General features: G+C 44.0%; 1 protein-coding gene across 1 annotated transcript in view; it reads right to left on the bottom strand.

Annotated features, from left to right (window-relative positions):
• FBXO36 (F-box protein 36) overlaps positions 1 to 25200 on the bottom strand; it is a 76736-nt gene that overhangs the window by 8247 nt on the left and 43289 nt on the right. Inside the window, exon 2 of the mRNA XM_065411415.1 lies at positions 15646 to 15754. Coding sequence (XP_065267487.1) covers positions 15646 to 15754 — 109 coding nt within the window. The remainder of the gene's footprint in view (positions 1 to 15645; positions 15755 to 25200) is intronic.

Raw genomic sequence — 25200 nt, 5'->3', positions numbered from 1 at the left:
AGAGCGGATATCAAAGACCAATTTGCACAACAACCTGGCATATAATCAAGAGTTTTGGAAGAAGGCTATAAAAATCACAGACCTTGAATAAGGGAAGTGCAAAAAAGAAGAAAAACAAGAAAGAGAAAGAGATTCCTTTTGTAAAGTATTTTTAGAATACCTAGAAGAGTTTTTGAAACAGAAAGTTGTGCCCAGATCAAAGAATAGCTGGAAAAAATTTCTGTTCACTTTTGTGCTGTATGTCAAGGGAAGCTATTCTGTATAAAAATAATTTCCCTTTAACAAAGGCCTGTGGTCAAGCCAGTACATGTTCTGGTTCTTGATTATCAATAGACTGGAGCATGATTTAAATATCAACATTTGCAGTGGAAGTCTTATTGATAATGCTAAACATACTGGTTGTGAGGGATCAGGGATCTTGAACCTAGGTCAGTGGGTCCTCAGGCAGTCCTCGTACTTCAGCCACCACCCAGCAGCTAGCTCACCATAGGCACAAAGCTCCCAGTGGGAGGAGAAGTCTGGCTTTGACCATTGGCTTGATTCCCGACTCTGTCTCTGACACTGACCTCCAGTTCCTGGAGCCTGATTCCTGCTCTAACCACTAGTCCTGACGATCATTCCTCTGACCACTAGGCATAATCGCCTATGTCCTGGTCTACGACAGTTTGTGCAGACCACCAACCCCTCCGAGTGGGGTCCAGCCAGGTATGGACCTAGTGGAGCTCCCCTTAATCCAAGAAGCACTGGCACTCCGTGAGGAGGTTCCCCACCACCAGACAGACAACCAAGTTGTTCAGGTGCAGATCACACAGCTGGTTGCCAAGAATCAGGCACTGCAGGGGGAAGTCCATCAACTCTGTGCAAAGAACAATGTGCTCTGGGCCCTGTTGGCTGCATCAGCCCCTGAGCTAGGACCTGTCATCATCCCCCTCCCAGAGTGTGTGTGTGTGTGTGGGGCTCCAGTGGGGGATTGTTCCCAATTTTGAGGTTTTGTGAACCAGTGCTGCCTCTTGTTCTTGCTTCACTCTCAAATATACTTGTTCAACCAACCAAGGTAGGCCTAGTTGTCAGCCTGCTGACTGGTGAGGCATTGAACTAGGCCTTCCCCCCATTGGAGACCAGCAGTCTGGTGCTATCTAGCTAGGACACTTTCCAGAGAGCAATATCAACCATCTATGGTGATCCCTATGCTCTCTCTGCCAAGGCCACCTTGTAGAAATTCCAAGAAGGGTCAGGCACGGCTATTTCTATGCAGCACACTTCTGCGGTCTCATATCGGACACAGAGTGGAATGAGGCAGCCCTACTGTTTCAGTTCTGATGGGGCCTGTGGAATGAGATCAAGGATGAGTTGGCTAAAGTTGAAACCCTGAAGGAGCTGGGTGCCTTTATCAATCTTGTTATCTGGATCGACAATCAGCTTTGTGAATGGTGGGAAGAAAGAAGATGGGCAGGGTCGGAGCTGCACCCACCACTATTGGGTCCTGCTCCGCAAGCTGAGACAATGCAGGTCGACCTGGCCCACCTACTGCTCATGCCTGAGGAAAGGGGGCATCAGTGATGTTTTAGCCTGTTCTTCTAATGTGGTGGACCAGGTCACTTTATCTCTGATTGTGCCACGAGGACACCAGACTGAAGAGACCCAGGAAAACAAGCCAGCCCAGGCCCAGTAAAGGGGGGCTGATCTGAACACTTGGACAAAATGTTCCACGTGTCTAGAAACATGGTCCTATCTGAAATGCATGCTGAATGCCATCAACCAACACCACATGTCCCAGGGTGCTGCCTTCCAATCCCTCCACCGCAGGCCCTCATTGACTCCGGTGATAACTTTATTGACCTGGATACAGTCTGGACCCTGCAGATTCCCCTAAGGCCCAAGCCTATTCCAGACCTAGTAGATACAACTGCCAGGTCCCCCTAGCCTGCCGGCCAGTGGTCACAGAGATTGTGCCCCTGCAGGTCACCATCCAAGGGCATTGAGAGACGCTGCAGTTTAGGGCCATTTGCTCCTTTCATTTCCCCCTGATCCTGGGTATTTCCTCCCTAAACTTCTCATTCACTGGCATGAACTAAAGAGTCAGTTTCTTTTCAGAATATTGCTGGCAGCACTGCTTGACCCCAGGAAGTACAGAGCGCACAGTAGAACCCCAACAATCACAAGCCAGTTGTTGGTCCAACAGACTCACTCACTGATCCTGAGCCTCAACTTCCACCCCAGAACAGTGATTTTGCTAATGTATTTGAAAAAAGAATGGAGAAATCCTACCCCGTCACAGGGATTATGACTGTCCGATTAAACTGAAACCGGGAACAAAAATTCCATTTAGTCGTATTTATGCCATGTCTGAACCTGAACTGGTCGACCTTCGCACCTACCTGCAGGAGAACCTGGCCAAGGGCTTTATTGCAAGTCCACCTCGCCTACTGGGGTACAGGAGAACCTGGTCAAGGGCTTTATTGCAAGTCCACCTCGCCTACTGGGGTACCTGTCCTCTTAGTTAAGAAGAAAGATGGTAGCCTCCAACTTTGTATGGACTACCAAACACTAAATCAGGTCACCATTAGGAACGGATACCCCTTACCTCTAGCTCCTGAATTACTGGATACACACACACACACACACACACACACACAGTTGGACTTCTGCGGTGCATATAGCCTTGTAGGGGATAAATGGAAGACTGCCTTTTGAATCCATTGTGGACATTTTGAATACCTTGTGAATTCAAGACTCCATTGCTGACCTCTGGTTCCTGGCTCCTGACTCCAGTTCTGACCAATAGGTCTGACTGCCAATGTCCCATCTATGACACTGGTCTAGAATGCAGTGATGTGCAGATTTGTAGATCAATTAACTGGAATTAGAGTTATCTAATTTATCTGTGTTTTATACTATGCTCATCTAGCTGTCATGTGCACAGGGTCAATTGTCTTCCCATTGATCTAGGTTATAAAACTACAGTGGGCTCTGGTGCCAAGAATTTTCTTAGTAAATACAAGGCAAGATAAAAGAAGTGGGTTTTGCCTTTTGCTATGAAGGTTCTGACGTTCTTGAGCATCCTAATATATTCAGGAAAGAGTTCCACAGTCATGGGCCAGATGTCGAGAAAGTGATGTCTCCTGCCCACTCCTGAGGTTGAATAACAAGGAGTCTGGTGGCACCTTAAAGACTAACAGATTTACCCACCTGGGGAAGTGAGGAAACAGATTGACAGAGCGAGACGGGTACCCAGAAATCACCTACTACAGGACAGGCCCAACAAGGAAAATAACAGAACACCACTGTCCATCACGTACAGCTCCCAGCTAAAACCTCTCCACTGCATTATCAACGATCTACAACCTATCCTGGAAAACGATCCCTCACTCTCACAGATCTTGGGAGGTAGGCCAGTCCTCTCTTACAGACAACCCCCCAACCTGAAGCAAATACTCATCAGCAACGACACACCACACCACAGAAACACCAACTCAGGAACCAATCCCTGTAGCAAACCTCGTTGCCTACTCTGTCCCCATATCTACTCTAGCGACACCATCAGAGGACCCAACCATATCAGCCACACCATCAAGGGCTCATTCACCTGCACGTCTACTAATGTTATATATGCCATCATGTGCCAGCAATGCCCCTCTGCCATGTACATTGGCCAAACCGGACAGTCCTTACATAAAAGGATAAATGGACACAAATCGGACATCAGGAATGGTAACATACAAAAGTCAGTAGGTGAACACTTCAACCTCCCTGGACATTCTATAACAGATTTAAAAGTAACTATTCTTGAACAAAAAAAACTTCTGAAACAGACTTCAAAGAGAAACAGCAGAACTAAAATTCATTTGCAAATTTAACACCATTAATTTGGGCTTGAATAGGGACTGGGAGTGGCTGGCTCATTACAAAAGCAGCTTTGCCTCTCCTGGAATTGACACCTCCTCATCTATTATTGGGAGTGGACTACATTCACCCTGATCCAATTGGCCCTGTCAACACTGGTTCTCCACTTGTGAGGTACTCCCTTCTCTTCATGTGTCATTATATAATGCCTGCAGCTGTAACTTTCACTCCATGCATCTGAAGAAGTAAGGTTTTTTACCCATGAAAACTTATGCCCAAATACATCTGTTAGTCTTTAAGGTGCCACCGGACTCCTTGTTGTTTTTGTGGATACAGACTAACACGGCTCCCCTGATACCTGAGGTTGAATAGTGTATTCAGCATGAGACCAGGTTGCAAGATGCAGTTAAGGACTGACTTTCTTAATATTGATTACATGTTAGATAACCTATAACAGCAAAATGTTTACGAATAGGTCTTAAAAGCAGTATGTAGGACTTTCAGGCACAAAGGATATTTACTGAAGACCCTGGCAACAAAGATAGGAATCTGAGGAAACTCCTCTCTTTCCCAAATACTATCTGGTGAGACTTTGACAGCTGCTCAGTATTCTCATCCAGTTAAAATGTCATAAGACCATACTTTGAACATGGCATTAATATTGTCATAACTCTTTTTTTCATAACTTGGTTAAAAAGTTGCAGGATACCCCCTACTATAATCCTCTTTGAGGAAATTCCCTTAGAAAATACTGTAAAGATCCAGACACAAAAACAAGTGCTGGATAGCCCATGTAATCAGACTCATGCATGACAGAGTCAACTCTTTATTAAAAAAAAAAAAAAAAAGTCCACAACACACATCTACTTCAAGCTAAATGGCTAACCAAAAGGCTACAATCCAATTCTTTGCTGCTTCAATAAAAATGAGTTTATTACAAAATGCGAGTTTCTTTCTACACGTAGGTATGAATGTATTAACATGTGAATTGTTTGTGGATGCTCTCAAAATGTATTTAGCTGTATTTATTTTATTTCTGTAAAAATACCTTGTGACGTTGCACTCTATATGATTTTATGAAAATATGCTAATGTAACTGGAATATGCTTCATACAAAGCTTATAATCTACTGAGTGTGATCATCCTATTTGTATAAATGTACCACTCTTGTATCTGAAACTAGAAATATGAAATATAACTCTGAGGGCCTATTGTAATTATGCAAAGTGTGGGCCATTAATGGTGGTTTGGAATCTTGATGACTCCCATTAACCAGGACAATTGACTGCAGATGGCTCTGTTTTACCTGTAAGTCTTCCTGTATATGTGTGTGCTGGCAAGTGGGTAATGAAGTCTTAGAGTGACATGTGATCATGTCACCTGAACTGGAATCCATCTTTAACCTTGTGCTTTTCCATTGAGAAGGGGGTGGGGAGACCCAGAGTGACAAAGGATTCCCACCTTATGCAAAAGATATATAAGTGGGTGGAACAGAGAAAAGGGAGAGCCATCATGAGGAATCCCCTAGCTACCACCTGAGCTGAAACAAGGGCTGTACCAGGCACAGACTCACCCCTGTGGCGCCTCCTGCTGGTCATCCAGGGGAATTAGCTCAGCCAGCATCCAGAGCGCCCTCTGCAGGCCATGTGTCCCGCCTTCTGTTGGCCCTGTGTCCCTCCCAGACCCCAGTGCCCTTGGCTTGGGTGCTGCCCCCCTGGCAGTACCCCTCTCTCTCTCTGGGTCTCCCCACCCAGGGGAACCCCCATCCCCTATCCCAATGTCGCCTCAGTCATGGCTACTGCCAGTCACCATCTAGCCCTCATGCCCTGGGGCAGACTGCAGTCTATCAGCCAATCATCACAGGCAACAAAGGGTTTGGACTGGCTGCCTTTACCCACCCTCAGGTTGTCCCTCTGCAACCCCAATACCTATATGGGCCTAGGACCAGGCCCTGCAACCTGGAGAGTTGCTGGCCTAGGGCTTCCCAGCCCCCAAGGCCTTTCCCCAGCCCTGCCTCACTCTAGGCCTGTGCCTAGGCCTGTGCAGTCAGAGGGAGACTCCTCAGTTCCTGTCTGCCCTGGCCTTCTTATAAGGCTGAGTTGCTCAGTTTGGGGCATGACCCCAGCTGCAGCCACTTCCCCAATCAGCCGGGGTTTTGCTCCTTTTTCAGCCCCAGGCCACGGCAGGGCTTTTCCAACCCCTTCAGGGCTGGAATGGGTATTCACTCTGCTACACAGGGGAAAGGATTGTGCCCAGACTAGGAAGGCGTCCAGTCTGTGAAAGAGACTTATTGAAACATCTTTCGGCGTGAGATTTTATCTGTACTCAGTTGTATTACTGTATTAGGCTTAGATTTGCGTGTTTTATTTTATTTTGCTTGGTAATTCACTTTGTTCTGTCTGTCACTACTTGGAACCACTTAAATCCTACTTTCTGTATTTAATAAAATCCTTTTTTACTTATTAATTAACTCAGAGTATGTGTTAATACCTGGGGGGCAAACAGCTATGCATATCTCTCTATCAGTGTTATAGAGGGCGAACAATTTATGAGTTGACCCTGTATATGCTTTATACAGGGTAAAACGGATTTATTTGGGGTTTGGACCCCATGGGGAGTTGGACATCTGAGTGTTAAAGACAGGAACACTTCTGTAAGTTGCTTTCAGTTAAGCCTACAGCTGTTAGGGGATGTGGTTCAGACCCTGGGTCTGGGTTTGCAGCAGGCTAGTGGGTCTGGCTCAAACCAGGCAGGGTACTGAAGTCCTAAGCTGCCAGGGCAGGAAAGCAGGGGCAGAAGTAGTCTTGGCACATCACTTGGCAGTTCCCAAGAGGGTTTCTGTGATCCAACCCGTCACATACCTATCGGCTCTATGAGCTCAGATGTGAAAAAATTACATAAGGGTATGTTTGAATACCCTCAGAGCTCACTGAGATTCTCATGCCTAAGAGCAATTGATAGTATTTAGTGACTTGCACCAGTTGTTCATTCTTTCAGGGACTTAAATAGATTTTCTCTCCTTCCCTTGGAATGTGAAGATCTAGAATGTGTGCCTTATACTATCTTCTATGAATGTACAGTGATGCTGTAAACCAGCCTTGAAAAATCATAAAAATTTACTAACCCAGGCACCAAATCTACTCTCTCCACCCTCTCATCATCACTGTGATAATTATGATGAGACATGAGTGATCTTACATAGCTGTCAAAAAACAAAAAAACAAAAAACAAACCTCACTCTAAGCAGATGGATAATTAGTATTTTAGAAGGCTGCAGTTAATGTTATCAAAATTGAAAAAATATGTGTAAGGCTGTTTTGAGGTATTTCTCCCAGATTATGTTATGAAACCATTTTGTTCCCGGATTTTACACAATAATGAAGGCTTGTTAATGCTGCATACTGTATGAATGTTTCTTTCAATGTTAAGAATAGCAAGTTTATTTATATGGTTAAGAAAGTAGATCAGTGGTTTACTACTATGCAGCACATGCACTGGATCTGCTCATAGAATGGTATGCACGTTTGTTATTACTACAAAAACTACAACAGCAAAAAATCAGCTTACAGCCATGAATGTACATGGTTGTCATTGACTGTTACTCCTCTACAGAGTTTGTAGACTGTAATAGAAATCTAAGTAACCAGGAAGTATTAAAAAGTTTATTTAAAAATGATTACTTCATAGGCTTTCTACTGGATGCTTTGAATGCCTGCAGGGATTAGTGGCAGGCATAATGTTTTATTTGCAAGGGAATATATTTTACCTCATGTTTGCTTGATAGGAATAAATCAAATGATATTGTTATAGCACTCTTTTTGTGAACATCTCTAAGTACTTTAAGTTACAAAATCCCCCATAAAATTAAGACTAACTATACGAAGGCAATGTAAAATTCTAATTAATTCTTAAGACTAAATATAAATTTAGCTACTGGCCTGAAAGAGTGCAATGTCAGCAGAATGTACTACATACGCTTAGGATCAAATCCTGGCCCTACTTAAGTCAGTGGGGATTTTTGCCACTGACTTCAACTGAAACTGACTTTGGCACAAATTTCAATAAAAATAATTAGATTGCTGTTCCCAATAACAGTTTTGGCAGCAAAGTTTTGAGGAACCTGTGAATATCTGAGGGAAATAGCAGCAAGACTTGTAAGCCAGGAGGTGAGAAAAAGACACAAAAAGGTCTGAGTATTTATGTGAGACAGCAGCAGAGGTGATCTGGAATAGTTCCAAGACTGTTTAAAATACAATAATGGTTAATATGATCCACAAAGGAAAATTTGGTATATAAAAAAGTAACCCTGAGATGATTATCTTTGGAAACAGGAAGAAACTTTTTTACAGTAAGTGGGACAAACTGACCTGGGCTTCAATAGTGCCCATGTGATGAAGTTCAGAATCACCAGTAGTACTTTCAAAAGAAGCATGCAAATACAATACAAATTAGATCCCAAGATAAAACCTTGAATGAATCTAGAAACATTTTTAGCAACACTAGAAATACAAGCGCCAAAGGAAAAAAACTGCATATGTTGGTAAGGATTTAATTATTTCTATTTGAACAACATGCCAGATATCCCAATACACGTGTTTCACTGTGACATTATTCAGGTATCAAATGCCACAGAAAGGTCCAACAATATATACAGTGACACAAAACCTTTGCCATTACATATGCACAGGTCACTACAGAGCTGAACAAAAGCTTACTTATGGGTGCTAAAAGAAAAACTAATTACATTTGTCAAATAAATCATTAGGAAGGGTTGCTAGAATTCATCTGTAAACACTGTTAGCAATCTCTCACAGGAAACAAAGGGTACAAAAAGGCTACTCATCATTCACACTATATTTCCTAAAAAGCTCAAGTTGTTTTAAAAATTGATATTACCACTGCCAAGTTAAAACATTGTGGAAGACTACTGCATCTGAAGAAACAGGGATATTAAAAATATCAGCAGTAAAAGAGTTGAATATATTCAAGGACTTCTAAGCATCTGCCAAGAATCGAATTAGCAATCAATTTTGTTCAGTTTTATTGCAAATTTGTCATTTACAAACAAACAAAAAAATTATGCTATACCAAGAGTTAAATTTAAACTGAACTAATCTTAATAACTTAAACCAACTTGATCTGTGGTCTTGTTTTTCTTTCGATCTGAAGTTGATATATACACCTCTACCCCAATATAACACGACCCGATATAACACTAATTCAGATATAATACGGTAAAGCAGTGCTCCGGGGGAGGAGGGGGAGCTGCGCACTCCGGCAGATCAAAGCAAGTTTGATATAACGCGGTTTCACCTATAATGCGGTAAGATTTTTTGGCTCCCCGAGGACAGTGTTATATCGGGGTAGAGGTGTATTACCAATTGCTTTCATCGTGGTGCTTGTGTTCTATCACTTGGAAGTGACATGTCTTTACAGATCATCATTCAAAAAATGTGATAAACCAGAAGATACCATCTGTATCCAAGATATTTCTCTATATGACACAGGAGCATCTAATCAAGTGTCACGGTTACCAGGTAACTATACCTCTGTCCCCTCTTGGTCTCTTTGAGTATGTCTACAGAGGGATAAAAAACCCTGGGCTGGCCCGGGTCAGCTGATCCAGGCTCACAGGGCTTGTGCTCCAGGGCTGAAAAATCACTGTGTAGATGTTCAAGTTCGGGCTAGAGCCTGAGGTCTGGGACCCTGTGAGGATGCAGAGTCCCAGTACTTGGGTTCCAGCCTGAGCCTGAAAGTCTGGACAGAGAATTTTAGCCCCAAAACCTGAGCCTGAGTCAGCTGTGGATCTTTTATTCTTCTGTAGACATACCCTTAGAGTGCACTCCTCAAATCTCAGGCCTTGAGCGGTTACCTTTCTTGGAGTGAAATCATGTGATTCTCCCACTCTTAGACCAGCCTTGAGCTGCAGTACCCAGGTACTAACCATGATTATCTCAGCAGGTCTCAGTTAGGTTCATTCCCTGTTGTTCTGTTCCCTCCAGGACCTATGACCAGTGGTGTCCAATGACCAGATGGCCTTCTTTAAACAAAATATTGTTTTATGTAGAACAGTGGTTTTCAATCTTTTTTAATTTGCAGACCCCTAAAAATTTCAAATGGAAGTGGAGACCACTGGAAATCTTAGGCACAGGCCACAAGCTGAAAACCACCGTTCTATAGTTATTACAACCTGTTGTAAAAACCACTTTTAACAGTGTAAAACCATTGTTCTATAGTAATTACAACCTGTTGTGGACCCCTTAGACAGTCTGCAGACCCCCAGAGGTCCACAGGTTGAAAACCATTGATTTAGAACCAAAGCATTTCAGAGAAAAAGATCTTAAAACAAACAGACTGTACACATATCTAGTTAAGGAAGGGCCCAACTGCTTCAGACGTTGCCACAGGACCGGTTTCTGTCTCCCTGACAGTCTGTTCTCCCCTCCTGGAGTCTTTTTAACTGTTTCATGTCCCTCTGAATTATTGTGGGAATCTGAAAGTAGCATCTTCACCGATAATAACATTGTCACTGTCTTGTAATCTCCCTGCTAGGATTTGTTGGAAGGAAGCTTATCTAGAGCTTGTGCTGCCTTTCTGCTGCTTTTTCTAACAGCCCCGCATTAACTGAAATGAATACATTCATATTGGAAAGCCCAATAACCCAACAGGAGCTATTTCAATAACCAATCACGTACAATATTTATAAAGTTACAGAGCCGTGTTCCTAGTATTACATAGGGTATGTCTACACTACAGGATTAATTCGAATTTATATAATTCGAATTTAGGAAACCGATTTTATAAATTCGAATGTATTCGGCCACACTAGGCACCATTAATTCGGTGGTTTGCGTCCAAGCTACCATAGTAGCATCGATTTCCAGAGCGTTGCATTGTGGGTAGCTTTTACATAGCTATCCCATAGTTCCCGCAGTCTCCACCCCCCTTGGAATTCTGGGTTGAGACCCCAGTGCATGATGGGGCAAAAAACATTGTCGCAGGTAGTTCTGGGTACAGCCTCCCCCTCCCTCCCTGAAAGCAACGGCAGACAACCATTTCGCGCCTTTTTTCCTGAGTGAACTCTGCAGACTCCATTCTGCATCAAGCATGGATCCCGTTGTGCTCCAGAACGCAGTCTTGAACATTATAAACACCTCGCGCTTTCTCGTGGAGTTTATGCTTACACAGGACCAGAAAAAAGAGGCGAGGAGGAGGAGGCGGCGATTGCAGCGCAGCGACCAGCGTGATGAGGACATGGACACGGACACAGAATTCTCTGAGACCGCGGGCCCCGGTGCTTTGGAGATTATGATGTTAATGGGCCAGGTTATAGGCTTGGAACGCCGATTCTGGGCCCGGGAAACAAGCACAGACTGGTGGGACCGCATAGTGTTGCAGGTGTGGGACGATTCCCAATGGCTGAGAAACTTTCGCATGCGTAAGGGCACTTTCATGGAACTTTGTGACTTGCTTTCCCCTGCCCTGAAGCGCCAGAATACCAAGATGAGAGCAGCCCTCACAGTTGAGAAGCGAGTGGCGATAGCCCTGTGGAAGCTTGCAACGCCAGACAGCTACCGGTCAGTCGGGAATCAATTTGGAGTGGGCAAATCTACTGTGGGGGCTGCTGTGATGCAAGTAGCCAAAGCAATCACGGAGGTGCTGCTACGAAAGGTAGTGACTCTGGGAAATGTGCAGGTCATAGTGGATGGCTTTGCTGCAATGGGATTCCCTAACTGTGGTGGGGCAATAGATGGAACCCATATTCCTATCTTGGCACCGGAGCACCAGGGTACCCAGTACATAAACCGCAAGGGGTACTTCTCAATGGTGCTGCAAGCACTTGTGGATCACAAGGGACGTTTCACCAACATCCATGTGGGCTGGCCGGGAAGGGTTCATGACGCTCGCGTCTTCAGGAACACCAATCTGTTTAAACGGCTGCAGCAAGGGACTTACTTTCCGGACCAGAAAATAACCGTGGGGGATGTTGAAATGCCAATTGTTATTCTTGGGGACCCAGCCTACCCCTTAATGCCATGGCTCATGAAGCCATACACAGGCAGCCTGGACAGGAGTCAGGAGTTGTTCAACTACAGGCTGAGCAAGTGCAGAATGGTGGTAGAATGTGCATTTGGCCGTTTAAAAGGTCGCTGGCGATCCTTATTGACTCGCTCAGACCTCAGCCAAACCAATATCCCCATTGTTATTACTGCTTGCTGTGTGCTTCACAATCTCTGTGAGAGCAAGGGGGAGACCTTTATGGCAGGGTGGGAGGCTGAGGCAAATCGCCTGGCTGCTGATTACTCGCAGCCAGACACCAGGGCGATTAGAAGAGCACACGATGAAGCGCTGCGCATTAGGGAAGCTTTGAAAACCAGTTTCATGACTGGCCAGGCTACAGTGTGAAATTTATGTTTGTTTATCCTTCCTGAAAACCCGCTCCCTTTATTGACTCATTCTCTGTAAAGAACCCACCCTCCCCCTTCCCCCAGCTTGCTTTCAAAGGAAATAAAGTCACCATTGTTTAAAAATCATTTATTCTTTATTAATTGATTATAAAAAGAGGGAGAGAACCCGAGTGGGGTTTGGGAGGAGGATCAGCGGGAAGGAAAAGCCCAGTAAAAAAAGGTTAAGAAAATGGCAGCCTTTTGCTTGGGCTGTCCACTGGGGTGGAATGGGAGGGTGTACGGAGCCTCCCCCCCGTGTTCTTACACATCTGGGTGTGGAGGCTATGGAACATGGTGAGGAGGTAGGGGGGTTATACAGGGGCTGTAGCGGCACAGAACCTGAGTGGGGTTTGGGAGGAGGATCTGCGGGAAGGAAAAGCCCAGTAAAAAAAGGTTAAAAAAATGGCAGCCTTTTGCTTGGGCTGTCCACTGGGGTGGAATGGGAGGGTGTACGGAGCCTCCCCCCCCGTGTTCTTACACGTCTGGGTGTGGAGGCTATGGGACATGGTGAGGAGGTAGGGGGGTTATACAGGGGCTGTAGCGGCACTCTGTTCTCCAGCAGCCGTTCCTGAAGCTCCACCAGACGCCGGAGCATGTCTGTTTGCTCACGCAGCAGCCCCAGCGTTGCTTCCCGACTCCTCTGATCTTCCTGCCGCCACCTCTCATCTCGAGCGTCTCTCCTCTCCTCACGTTGGTCCCTTCTGTCCTCACGTTGGTCCCTCATGTCCTCACGTTGGTCCCTCCTGTCCTCACGGTCACTGGCTTCTTTCCTATACTTGCAAACCGTCTCCTTCCACTCATTCAGATGAGCTCTTTCATTCCTGGTGGATTGCATGATTTCGGAAAACATCTCTTCTCTCGTCTTTTTTTTACGACGCCTTATCTGGGATAGCCTTCGGGAAGGAGGAGGGAGGCTTGAAACATTTGCACCTGCTGGAGGGAGTGAAAAAAGGAGAGAATTTTTTTAAAAGATACATTTTTCAGAACAATGCTTATACTCTTTCACGGTGTATACTATTCACATTACATAGCACATGTGATTTCTGTGCAAGGTCGCATTTTGCCTCTTAATATTGAGTGCCTGTGGCTTTGCTGCTAGAGATCACAGACGCAGGTCGGGGCAACAGAATTCACCTTGCATGCTGCCATGGTAAGCCACTGTCTTTAGGCTTCTGCGCCCTGCTTTCCCACATACCAAGCAAAGCCCGTTGTGCTGCAGTTTTCCTGTTAGCTTGTTTTCTGCTGCTGAAGGTTAACACCCCCCCCCCCTCCAATTCTCTGGGATGAGTGCTTTCTCCCTCCCCCCACCGCGTGGCTGGTATCAGGGAAGATCCCTGCAGGAACCAAACTAACACCCCCCCCCCACCCGCCATGAATTCTCTGGGATGAGTGCTTTCTCCCTCCCCCCACCGCGTGGCTGGTATCAGGGAAGATCCCTGCAGGAACCAAACTAACACCCCCCCCCCCACCCGCCATGAATTCTCTGGGATGAGTGCTTTCTCCCTCCCCCCACCGCGTGGCTGGTATCAGGGAAGATCCCTGCTAGCAAAACGCGAAAAGCTCTGGGCCAATCCTCCCCCCCCCTTTGCACTTGGCTAAATGCAGGGAAGGATTTCTTTTCAGCCACAGGCAAACAGCCCAGTAGGAACGGCCACCTCAGTCCCCTTAATTAAATTCCCTTATTTCAACCAGGTTACCCTAAGCGATATCACTCTCCTGAGGATTACACAGCAAGATAAAGAACGGATGTTGCTTGAATGCCAGCAAACACCGGGACCATACGCTGCCAGGCTCTGTCAGGCAATGATACCAGATTACTTGCTACTAGCATGGCGTGGTCAAGTGTCCTACCATGGAGGACGGAATAAGGCTGCACTGCCCAGAAACCTTGTGGCAAGGCTTTTGGAGTACCTCCAGGAGAGCTTCATGGAGATGTCCCTGGAGGATTTCCGCTCCATCCCCAGACATGTTAACAGACTTTTCCAGTAGCTGTACTGGCTGCGAATGCATCCCAAGTGCTCAGGGCAAATTAATCATTAAAAATGCTTGCTTTTAAACCATGTTTTCTATTTTAAAAGGTAAACTCACCTGAGGTCCCTTCCATGGGGTCATGGTCTTGGGTGCTGGCTTGGGAGGCTTGGGAGGGTACTTCAGTCAGGGTGAGAAACAGTTCCTGGCTGTTGGGGAGAACGGAGAGCTGGGTGCTCTCTGCCAGCTCGTCCTCCTCCTCCTCCTCCTCTTCCCCTTCCACGGAATCATCAGGTGTACCTGATGAGATTATCCCCAGCTCGGAATCCACAGTCAGAGGTGGGGTAGTGGTGGCGGCCCCCCCTAGAAATGCATTTAGCTCAGCGTAGAAGCGGCATGTCCGCGGCTCTGACCCGGAGCGACCGTTTGCCTCCTTTGCTTTTTGATAGGCTTGTCTGAGCTCCTTGATTTTCACGCGGCACTGATCTGTGTCCCTATTGTGGCCTCTCTCCATCATGCCCTTGGAAATTTTTTCATAAGTTTTGGCATTTCGTCTTTTCGAACGCAGTTCAGCTAGCACTGAATCCTCTCCCCATATAGAGATCAAATCCAGTACCTCCTGTACGGTCCATGCTGGTGCTCTTTTTCGATTATCAGCCTGCATGGTTACCTGTGCTGATGAGCTCTCTGTGGTCACCTGTGCTCTCCACGCTGTGCAAACAGGAAATGAAATTCAAATGTTCCCGGGGCTTTTCCTGTCCACCTGGCCAGTGCATGCGAGTTCAGATTGCTGGCCAGAGCGGTCACAATGGTGCACTGTGGGATAGCTCCTGGAGGCCAATAACATCGAATTGCGGCCACACTAACGCTAATTCGAATTGACAAATTCGATTTTGGCGCTACTCCGCTCGTCGGGGTGGAGTACAGAAATCGAATTAAAGGGCCCTTTAATTTGAATTAAATGGCTTCGTTGTGTGGACGGGTCAAGCGTTAATTCGAATTAAGGCAGCTAAATCCGAATTAAAGTCGTAGTGTAGACCAGGCCATAGAAGTTCCATGTTTGCCACAATAAGTGTATAGTCTTTTTCTAAGGGTACGTCTATACCCAGCCGCTAGTTCGGCGGCTGGCAATCGAACTTCTGGGTTCGACTTATCGCGTCTTGTCTGGACACGATAAGTCGAACCCGGAAGTGCTCGCCGTCGACTGCGGTACTCCTGCTCGGCGAGAGGAGTACCGCGGAGTTGACGGGGGAGCCTGCCTGCCGCGTCTGGACCGAGGTAAGTTCGAACTAAGGTACTTCGAACTTCAGCTACGTTATTCACGTAGCTGAAGTTGCGTACCTTAGTTCGATTTGGGGGGTTAGTGTAGACCAAGCCTAAGTCTTACTCTGAAGAGATGGATCATCCAAGAAGTATTCATGAGATTCTTTAAGTTCCCCAGGCTTTGCTTCACGAAATTCACTTCTAAGAGAGATTTTCCACCATCTGAAAATTACCTATGATTGAAAAGAAGATATTGGCAAGAATTAACGAACATCAACTATTAGTGGATAGAATACATAACTATAATCCTGAATTTTAATAGTAACAACTATTTCATTTCTAAGTACGTATAAATTGTCATACTGGATCAGACCATAGCTACTCCCAATGGCCACATCTGATGCTTCAAAGGAAACAAATAAACAAACAAAAAAACCCCAACCACCTTAATGCACCTAGACAAGTGTGAAATGCTGTATATACAGGGAATATTCTCTCTTTATCACTGCATGACAACTTTTTATACCCTTAAGCCTGAGATTTAATTAATATCTTGACTTGTATAACTACAAATATTCTTTTTCATTCTGCATTTAGCAGCAGATGTGTGTACCAAAGGATAAAATTAAAAATACATATAATGAAGATGCACTGTTTACATACTCTAAATGAAAATTTCAACTAAAAATGCTGATTATAATCTGAATAATGAAAGGCTCTGATGAAAAATGGGAGTACAGTTCACTAGATAGGTGTTGCAGAATAAGCAAGTTAGAAACCTTAAAACCATCAACCTCAGCCTAGACCAATCCACACAGGCGGTCCATTTCCTGGACACCACTGTGCTAATAAGCGATGGTCACATAAATACCACCCTATACCGGAAACCTACTGACCGCTATACTTACCCACATGCCTCCAGCTTCCATCCAGGACACACCACATGATCCATTGTCTACAGCCAAGCTCTAAGATACAACCACATTTGCTCCAATCCCTCAGACAGATTGAAACACCTACAAGATCTCTATCAAGCATTCTTAAAACTACAATACCCACCTGCTGAAGTGAAAAAACAGATTGAAAGAGCCAGAAGAGTACCCAGAAGTCACCTACTACAAGACAGGCCCAACAAAGAAAATAACAGAACGCCACTAGCCGTCACCTTCAGCCCCCAACTAAAACCTCTCCAGCGCATCATCAAAGATCTACAACCTATCCTGAAAGATGATCCCTCATTCTCACAGATCTTGGGAGACAAACCTGCCCTCACTTACGGACAGCCCCCCAAGCTGAAGCAAATACTCACCAGCAACCACACACCACAGAACAAAAACACTAACCCAGGAACCTATCCTTGCAACAAAGCCTGATGCCAACTCTGTCCACATATCTATTCAAGTGACATCATCATAGGACCTAATCACATCAGCCATGCCCAGGGCCGGCTCTAGGCACCAGCAAAACAAGCTGGTGCTTGGGGCGGCACATTTTTAGGGGCGGCATGGCCGGCGCCAGAATGCCGCCCCTAAAAATGTGCCCCGGCCGCCCTAGCTCACCTCCGCTGCTGCTCGCGCGCCGCTACTCGCCCTCCCTCCCAGGCTCTCAAGCCTGGGAGGGAGGGGGAGAAGCAGCGCCCGCGCCGCGGCCACTCGGAGTCTCCCCCTCCCTCCCAGGCTCTCAAACCTGGGAGGGAGGGGGAGATCCCGAGCGGTCACGGCGCGCGAAACAGTTGTTTCGCGCGCCGCTGCTCCCCCTCCCTCCCAGGCTTGAGAGCCTGGGGGGAGGAGGCAGGGCTGGGGATTTGGGGAAGGGGCGGAGTTGAGGCGGGGCCGGGGGTGGGGGTAATTAAAAAACGGGGGGGGCGGCCAAAATTGTTTTTGCTTTGGGCGGCAAAAATCCTAGAGCCGGCCCTGGCCATGCCATCAGGGGCTCGTTCCCCTGAACATCTACCAATGTGATATATGCCATCATGTGCCAGCAATGCCCCTCTGCCATGTACACTGGCCAACCGGACAGTCTCTACATAAAAGAATAAATGGACACAAATCTGACATCAGGAATCATAACATTCAAAAACCAGTAGGAGAACACTTCAACCTCTCTGGCCACTCAGTAAAAGACTTAAAGGTGGCAATTTTGCAACAGAAAACTTCAAAAACAGACTCCAACGAGAAACTGCTGAACTTGAATTAATATGCAAATTAGACATCATCAACTTAGGCTTGAATAGAGACTGGGAATGGCTGAGCCATTACACACACTGAATCTATTTCCCCATGTTAAGTATTCTCACACCTCTTGTCAAACTCTCTGTAATGGGCTATCTTGATTATCACTACAAAAGTTTTTTCTCTTAATTAATTAGCCTCTTAGAGTTGGTAGGACAACTCCCACCTTTTCATGTTCTCTGTATGTGTATATATATCTCCTTACTATATGTTCCATTCTATGCATCTGATGAAGTGAGCTGTAGCCCATGAAAGCTTATGCTCAAATAAATTTGTTAGTCTCTAAGGTGTCACAAGTACTCCTGTTCTTTTTGCGGATACAGACTAACACAGCTGCTACTCTGAAACCTAAAATTAAAAAGTTAAGTGTTGACATTTAAATTATTATCTTTATGTTTCAAAGTTGATACCCTACTAAGATGAATGGGGCAGTTCCCATCTCTTAGAACTATAGTTTCCAGCTCCCTACAATAACTACATCATTTTACATTCAATTAAGATTTTTAAGGTTCACTTTGCAACAAGCGGGGCTAGAAAGATTGTTTTTAAAGCAAACCAAAAAAAATTAAAACAGATTATTGAGCACATAACTAAGGTAAGAGATTAATTCAATGGTGAATCCAGTGGCCATGGAACTGTGGAATACAAGGGGCCCTGCCTAATAGTCATTTTCCTGGATCTCTTTTAAAATACTATGTAGCTTGCTTGAGCAGTTGTTAGACTCTCTCTTTTTAGTATCTTATTACTATTATTTTAAATAAGTCAATCTTCACAAGTCAGGAAAAACAGATACCACTATTGTCGACACTCAAAAATCAAGAGTCTAGCCTCCAAAAATCATAAGGTTTGTTTAAAAATCTTGAGATTTTTAAAAATAGCAAGTATTGGGTTCTTTTTATTTGCTTTCTGGCTTTTGAGTTTTTGGGGTGCACTTGCTTCACATTTTCAAGCTTTTCTCTGTATCTGTAGCAGAGCTCCATTACACAGTTGGGCCTGCTGCTGGCTGAGTTTTTCCTTCCCAACCTTCCCAATAAAGACTCACTGTCATGCCCTGTCTTTCAGGCCTTTCTTCCAGGGCACTGTTTTATTAATGCAAAGAAAACTCTCAACTTACACAGGCTGTCAGGATCCAGAGGCTGGCCAGCTGACTAACACACAGCTAGTCACAGGAGGCAACTTCCTCTTGCAGCCCCCCTTCAACTGAGCCCTGTCACCCTTTAATAGAAAAAAACCTGACCCCTTCTCAGCTGGGTCTGATAAATTGAACATGGCAGGCCCCCTGGACTTAAAGGGGCACTGTGTTATAACAAACATGAGGGCTGGAAACTTACTTTTTTAAAAAATGAAAGCTGAGATTTTCTTGCAATATCAGAATTCCAGCAACTGGGCTTTAAAACACTAAAATGTGTGAGACTTGCAATAAAATCTCAAGAGTTGGCAGCACAAATGTCTACACTGGGGGTTTTTTCCTCAGTGAAGTTACACCACAGTAGCTCTACCAGTGCAAATCCATAGTATAAAGCAGTGACATGTACCAGATACCGCTTACCCTGATTTGAAAAAAGCCAAGTGGAGACCAGCTATAAATAACTGCCCTCTCTGTACTTATCTGATATAGTCTCTTATCATGTCATCCCTGCCTAGTTTGCTTCAACAGCAATGCCAGCCTTGACATTCTGTTTACCCATCTTCCTCATATCTGTGCACTTCCTTCCACAATTCCTTTTATATATGGAACAGTGATCCTTCTTGAGTTGGAAGCTGCTACTGTAATTTAAATCCCTCTGGAATACCCACTACTTCTGCAATGCCCACAAGAAATTAATTGATTAGTCTTCTGCTTATTCATTCTATATATCTTAAAAAAAAACTTGACTGCATCATAGTTGGCAATAGACTTCACTGAGTACCACTGTAATCTTATTAATGTTGCCTCTGTTTTATCTCATCTACTCCTCCCTACCATCTTGTTACCTCATCTATTGTACTTTGTCTTAAATTAATTTCCTCAAATTGGGGATTATGGGTGAAATCCTGGCCTTACTGAAGTGAATGGCAAAAATCCCATTGAGTTCACTGGAGCTAAGATTTCACCCATTCTTTTTTCTCTACATTGAGACGTACCTCACACATTGTTGGGTAATACACCTCTACCCCAATATAACGCTGTCCTCGGGAGCCAACAAATCTTACCGTGTTATAGGTGAAACCGCGTTATATCGAACTTGCTTTGATCCGCCAGAGTGCGCAGCTCCGACCCCCCCACCAGAGCACTGCTTTACAGCGTTATATCCGAATTCATGTTATATCAGGTCGCGTTATATCGGGGTAGAGGTGTATAAATAAATAATAATAATGAGTTTTTTTACACCCACACACAATCCTGATCCTCTTTTTTTTCTATTAGCATATACAGGCTGGAGGATTAATCTCAATCCCTACAAAACTTTCTGTTGACCTAGCTATCGCCAGTCAGGGAGATGGATTACCTACACCGATGGGAGAACCACTTCTGTCAACATAGGTGGTGCAGCTGCAGCTGTGCTGCTGTAGCATTTCAAGTGTAGATGAGCCCTTGGACAGACAGGCTTCATTGTTACCAACCCATGAAGAAGAATGGAGGCATTTCACAGCTCCCTTAGGGTAAATCCTACCTCCTTTTTTCCAAGGTCATAAAAGACCTTCTTGCAGTGGAACCGGTGTGTTTTCATTATGCTGGGGTTGGGACAGGATTAGAAAGGCCTGTGCAGCAAACTGTGCTGCTATGAAGTGTGTGGATTTGTGATCTACTACTCTAAGGATCCTCCAGTCACACATGATAGCTCTTTAAGAAAAGGACAGCGAGTTTTGGACCTCCAGGGTTGCCTAGAAAGGCCTTTCAGGATTAACAGCTGGTGGAACCAGAGAGACTTAGTCTTCCAGCAGCTAGAAGGGTTGGCGAACAGGCGGCAGACAGTCAGGGCCCAGCAGATCAAATTAAAAGAACTGGCTACTTCTATCAAATGGCAGTTCAATGTTAAGTCAGGGGAGGGAGGAAGGAAGGATCTTCCCTCTACCATAACCCACAAAGCCACACTTTGTGTTTAGGTCACTGAGGGACTTTTTGATGTACTCAGTGTGAGTGTAAGGCCCAGGCAGGCTAACCTGAGTTAGACGTTGGACTACTGAAAATTAGGTAAATTCACTTTGCAAGACACCCACTGGCTCTGGCAAGCTGGTGACAAGGCTTCAGGAACAACAGCAGCATAGTGTCACTGACACAGACTGACCAGCAGATAATAAGAATTTCCTTTCCCTAGTCCACAGACTAGCTGTTTGCTGTGGCCCAGATCTCTACCTTAGAATCCTTCCTATTGTTTCAGGTTGTCTGTAAGAAGATTCCAGAGACAGCACTGCATTATTTACAGGAGGGTCACATTCAGAGGTTATTGTCACAGGCATAAAGCCTGAACATTTGTGCTTAAATTTCCATAGTGTAATCTAAATTTGGGTCTCTCATATTTTTAGATGCCAAACTTTGGACACCTACAGTTTGATGTTCAGAGGTGCTGAGCACCCACAATTCTCATTGACTTATCATTCAACTTAAATTTTATTTCTTTATTTTGAAACAAAAGCTCAAATTCCATAGATACTGTTAGGTGAGGCCACACGTTCACTAGGTACTGTTTCCTTCTTGGAAATTGGGTGTGGATTTATCATGGCTTGCTTGTATTTGGTAGATATTTGATCTACAGTGACAATAAATATGTTTAAGCAAAAGCTTAGCATATATATTTTTAATATCAAATCTAGCCAACCAAAGAACACTCATGATTTATGCTATTATTTTTTTTTAGGTGATATAAGAGTGTTGCCCAGCTGCATTTACTGGCTTATTTTGTAAGCATCCTTTGGGCAAAATTTCACTGTAAATAGCCATTCAGGCTTAACTACAGGGTTCTTTTACAGAACACTTAATAGGTAAACAGAGGAAATACATAACTAGTTTATTTCAATCTTATTTTAAGCACACATACAATCATGGTTTAGTTGAAGACATAACACCCCCCACCCCCAAATAATATCCCACTACATTCCCAAAACTGGAGACACAAGCCAATCATCCCGCAGGTTCTTTGCAATACAGGGTAACTACAAGTAGTAGTTGCCCCTTTTAAAGGAAAACTAAAGTAAACCCGTCTTAACCATCCCAAAAATCTACAAGTTGATAGGCTAAGAAGAAATGGCAGCCTTGAATAAACATATATTTTATAGTTTTACAACTGGTATTTCTGAGACTAGTATTATAGGCAGTCATCTTGCTAAAATGTCATTTGTGACACTGGCAGTGTGAAAACCCAATGAAAGAGAGACTGTAAACCACTGACCATTCTGCTTGAATAGTGATTTGACTATTTTTAAAACTTTTAGATCTAGATTGCACTTTTAAGACAACAGAACTACATGCAGTATTCAATGTGTATTCTGCATGCAATATTCAACAGTTCCTAATATTCTGTTAGTTTTTTTGACTGCTGCCGCACATTCAACAGTTTTCAAAGAACACTCCATGATGACTCCAAGATCTCTTTCTTGAGTGGTAACTTAGACCCCATCATTTTGTATGGTATAGCTGAGAATATGTTTTCCAGTGTGACTTACTTTGCACTTATCAACACTGAATTTCATCTGCCATTTTGTTGCCCAGTGACCCAGTTTTGTGAGATCCTTTTGTAACTCTCTGCAATCAGCTTTGGACTTAACTACCCTGAATAATTTTGTATCATCCTCAAACTTTGCACCTCACCCCTTTTCCAGATCATTTATGAATATGTTGAACAGCACTGATTCCAGCACAGCTCTCTAGACACCACTATTTACCTCTCTCCATTCTGAAAACTGACCATTTATTTCTACCCTTTGTTTCCTGTCTTTTAACCAGTTACTGACCCATGAGAGGACCCTCTTATCCCATGTCTGATTAGTTTGCTTAAGAGCCTTTGGTGAGGGACCTTGTCAAAGGCTTTCTGAAAGTCCAAGTATATTATATCCACTAGATCTCCTCTGTCCATATGTTTGGTGTCACCATCAAAGAATTCTAATAGATTGGTGAGGCATGATTTTCTTTTGTGAAAGCTGTGTTGATTCTTCCCCAACAAACTATGTTCATCTACGTGTCTGATATTTCTGTTCTTTACTATAGTTTCATACAATTTGCCTGGTACTGAAGTTAGGCTTACCAGCCTGTAATTGCCAGGACTGCATCTGGTATAGAGGGTAAGTTAAGCAACAGGTTAGGTACCACAGTTAGAATTTTTGCAATTTCATATTTTACTTTCTTCAGAACTCTTTAGTGAATACCATCTAGTCCTGGTGACTTATTATTGTTTAATTTATTAATTTCTCCCCAAACCTCCTCTACTGACACCTCAATCTGGGACAGTTCCTCAGATCTGCCACGTTAAAAGAAAGGCTCAGATGTGGGAATCTCCCTCACATCCTCTGCAGTGAAGACAATTTCAAAGAATTCATTTAGCTTCTCCGCATTAGGCTTGTCTTCCTTGAGTGCTCCTTTAGCACCTTCAGTTTCCAGTAGCCCACTGACTGATTGGCAGGCTTCCTACTTCTGACGAACTTTTTTGCTGTTAGTTTTTGAGTCTTTTGCTAGTTGCTCTTCAAATTCTTTTTTAGCTTGCCTGATTATACTGTTACACTTTACTTGCCAGAGTTTATGCTCTTTTCTATATTCCTCAGTAGGATTTGACTTCCAATTTTTAAAGGATGTCTTTTTGCCTCCAAGTGCCTTTTTTACTTTGTTGGTTAACCATGGTGGCAATTTTTTGTGTGTGGTCTTCTTACTTTTTTTTTTAATTTGGGGTATATATTTAATTTGAGCCTCTATTATGGTGTTTTTAAAAAGTTTCCATGAGGCTTACAGGCATTTCATTCTTGTGACTGTTCCTTTAATTTCCCTTTAACTAGCTTCCTCATTTTTTGTGTTGTCCCCCTTTCTGAAGTTAAATGCTACTGTGGTGGGTTTCTTTGGTATTTCCCCCTACCTCCACTCACAGGGATGTTAAATTTAATTATATTATGATGGCTATTACTGAGCAGTTCAACTATATTCACCTCTGGGACCAGATCCTGTGCTCCACTTAGCACTAAATCAAGAATTGTCTCTCCCCTTGTGGGTTCCAGGATTAGCTACTCCAAGAAGCAGTCACTATATCCTAGTAAAGAGGAGAGGATAGTCCAATTGTGTCTAGAAACTTTATCTCTGCATCCTGTCCCGAGGAGATATGTACCCAGTCAGTATGGGGATAGTTGGAACCCTCCATTATTATTGAGTTTTCTATTTTTATAGCCTCTCTATTCTCCCTGAGCATTTCACAGTCTCCATCACCATCATACTCAGGTAGTCAATAGTATATTTTTACTTCTATACTCTTATTATTCAAGCATGGAATTTCTGTCCATAGAGATTCACCTAGGATTTTTACTATATTTGACTGTATACTTCCACATATAGTGCCACACCCCCACCAGCACAACCTACTCAGTCATTTCTATTTTGTACCCTGGTATTACCATGTCCCAATGATTGTCATAATTCCACCAACTTTCCGTGATGCCTATTATATCTATATCCTCATTTAATACCACTCAAGTTCACCCCTCTTAGTATTTAGACTTCTAGTATTTGTATACAAGCATTTATAAAATTTGTCACCTTTTAGTTGTCTGTCTTCATGTGACATAACTGAATGGAACTCTTTTTCATTTGACTGTTTCTCTTCAGTTCCTACCTGTACTTTAACAATGTCTATCCTCTCCTCTTTACTAGGATATAGTGAATTTCCATTAATAGATCCTCCCCTACTGGATGTCTCTGTCTGAAACGTGTGCTCCTTCTCACCTGTCAGCTTTCCCCCACCCCTTAGTATAAGGCTAAAACATAGATGCCTAGGGAACTTTTACCCTGAAAACTTAGGTGCTGAGTGAGATTAAGTACTTCCAGTGTTTGGCAGGAGTTTTGTGGATAGCAGTGGAGCCAAACTGGCACTTTGGCATCCAAACTGGAGTGCCTAAGTCTGGGGTACCTCAAGTACCTTTGTGGATCTTGGCCTTAGTTCTTTTGCTTCCTGAGAACAAGGACAGCCATAAAATGGAGAGGAATGTTGGGAGAGAGAAGAGAGGCTCCATTTGCTCATCTTCCACCTGGTGCACCTGTGCAAAGCAGAATACAACTAAAACACCAATGTTCTTCTAGGATAGCAAAAACCATTGTTAAAGCAGGATGGGAACTTGCTTACATTCCTTTCTATTACGTTCTCATACTATTATTGTCAGAAGTGACATTTCTTTTCAAAGAGATGGCACCTCCAGCACAGAAATGCCAAGTATAATTAAAAACTTAAACAAAAACACTTACGATAATGGATTCAAGATAACAAATGCTTTTTACC

Source organism: Emys orbicularis, chromosome 9 (genome assembly GCF_028017835.1).
Source record: "Emys orbicularis isolate rEmyOrb1 chromosome 9, rEmyOrb1.hap1, whole genome shotgun sequence".
Classification (NCBI taxonomy): domain Eukaryota; kingdom Metazoa; phylum Chordata; order Testudines; family Emydidae; genus Emys; species Emys orbicularis.
Note: the sequence above shows the minus strand (reverse complement) of the source record. Positions and strands in the feature narration are given on the sequence as shown.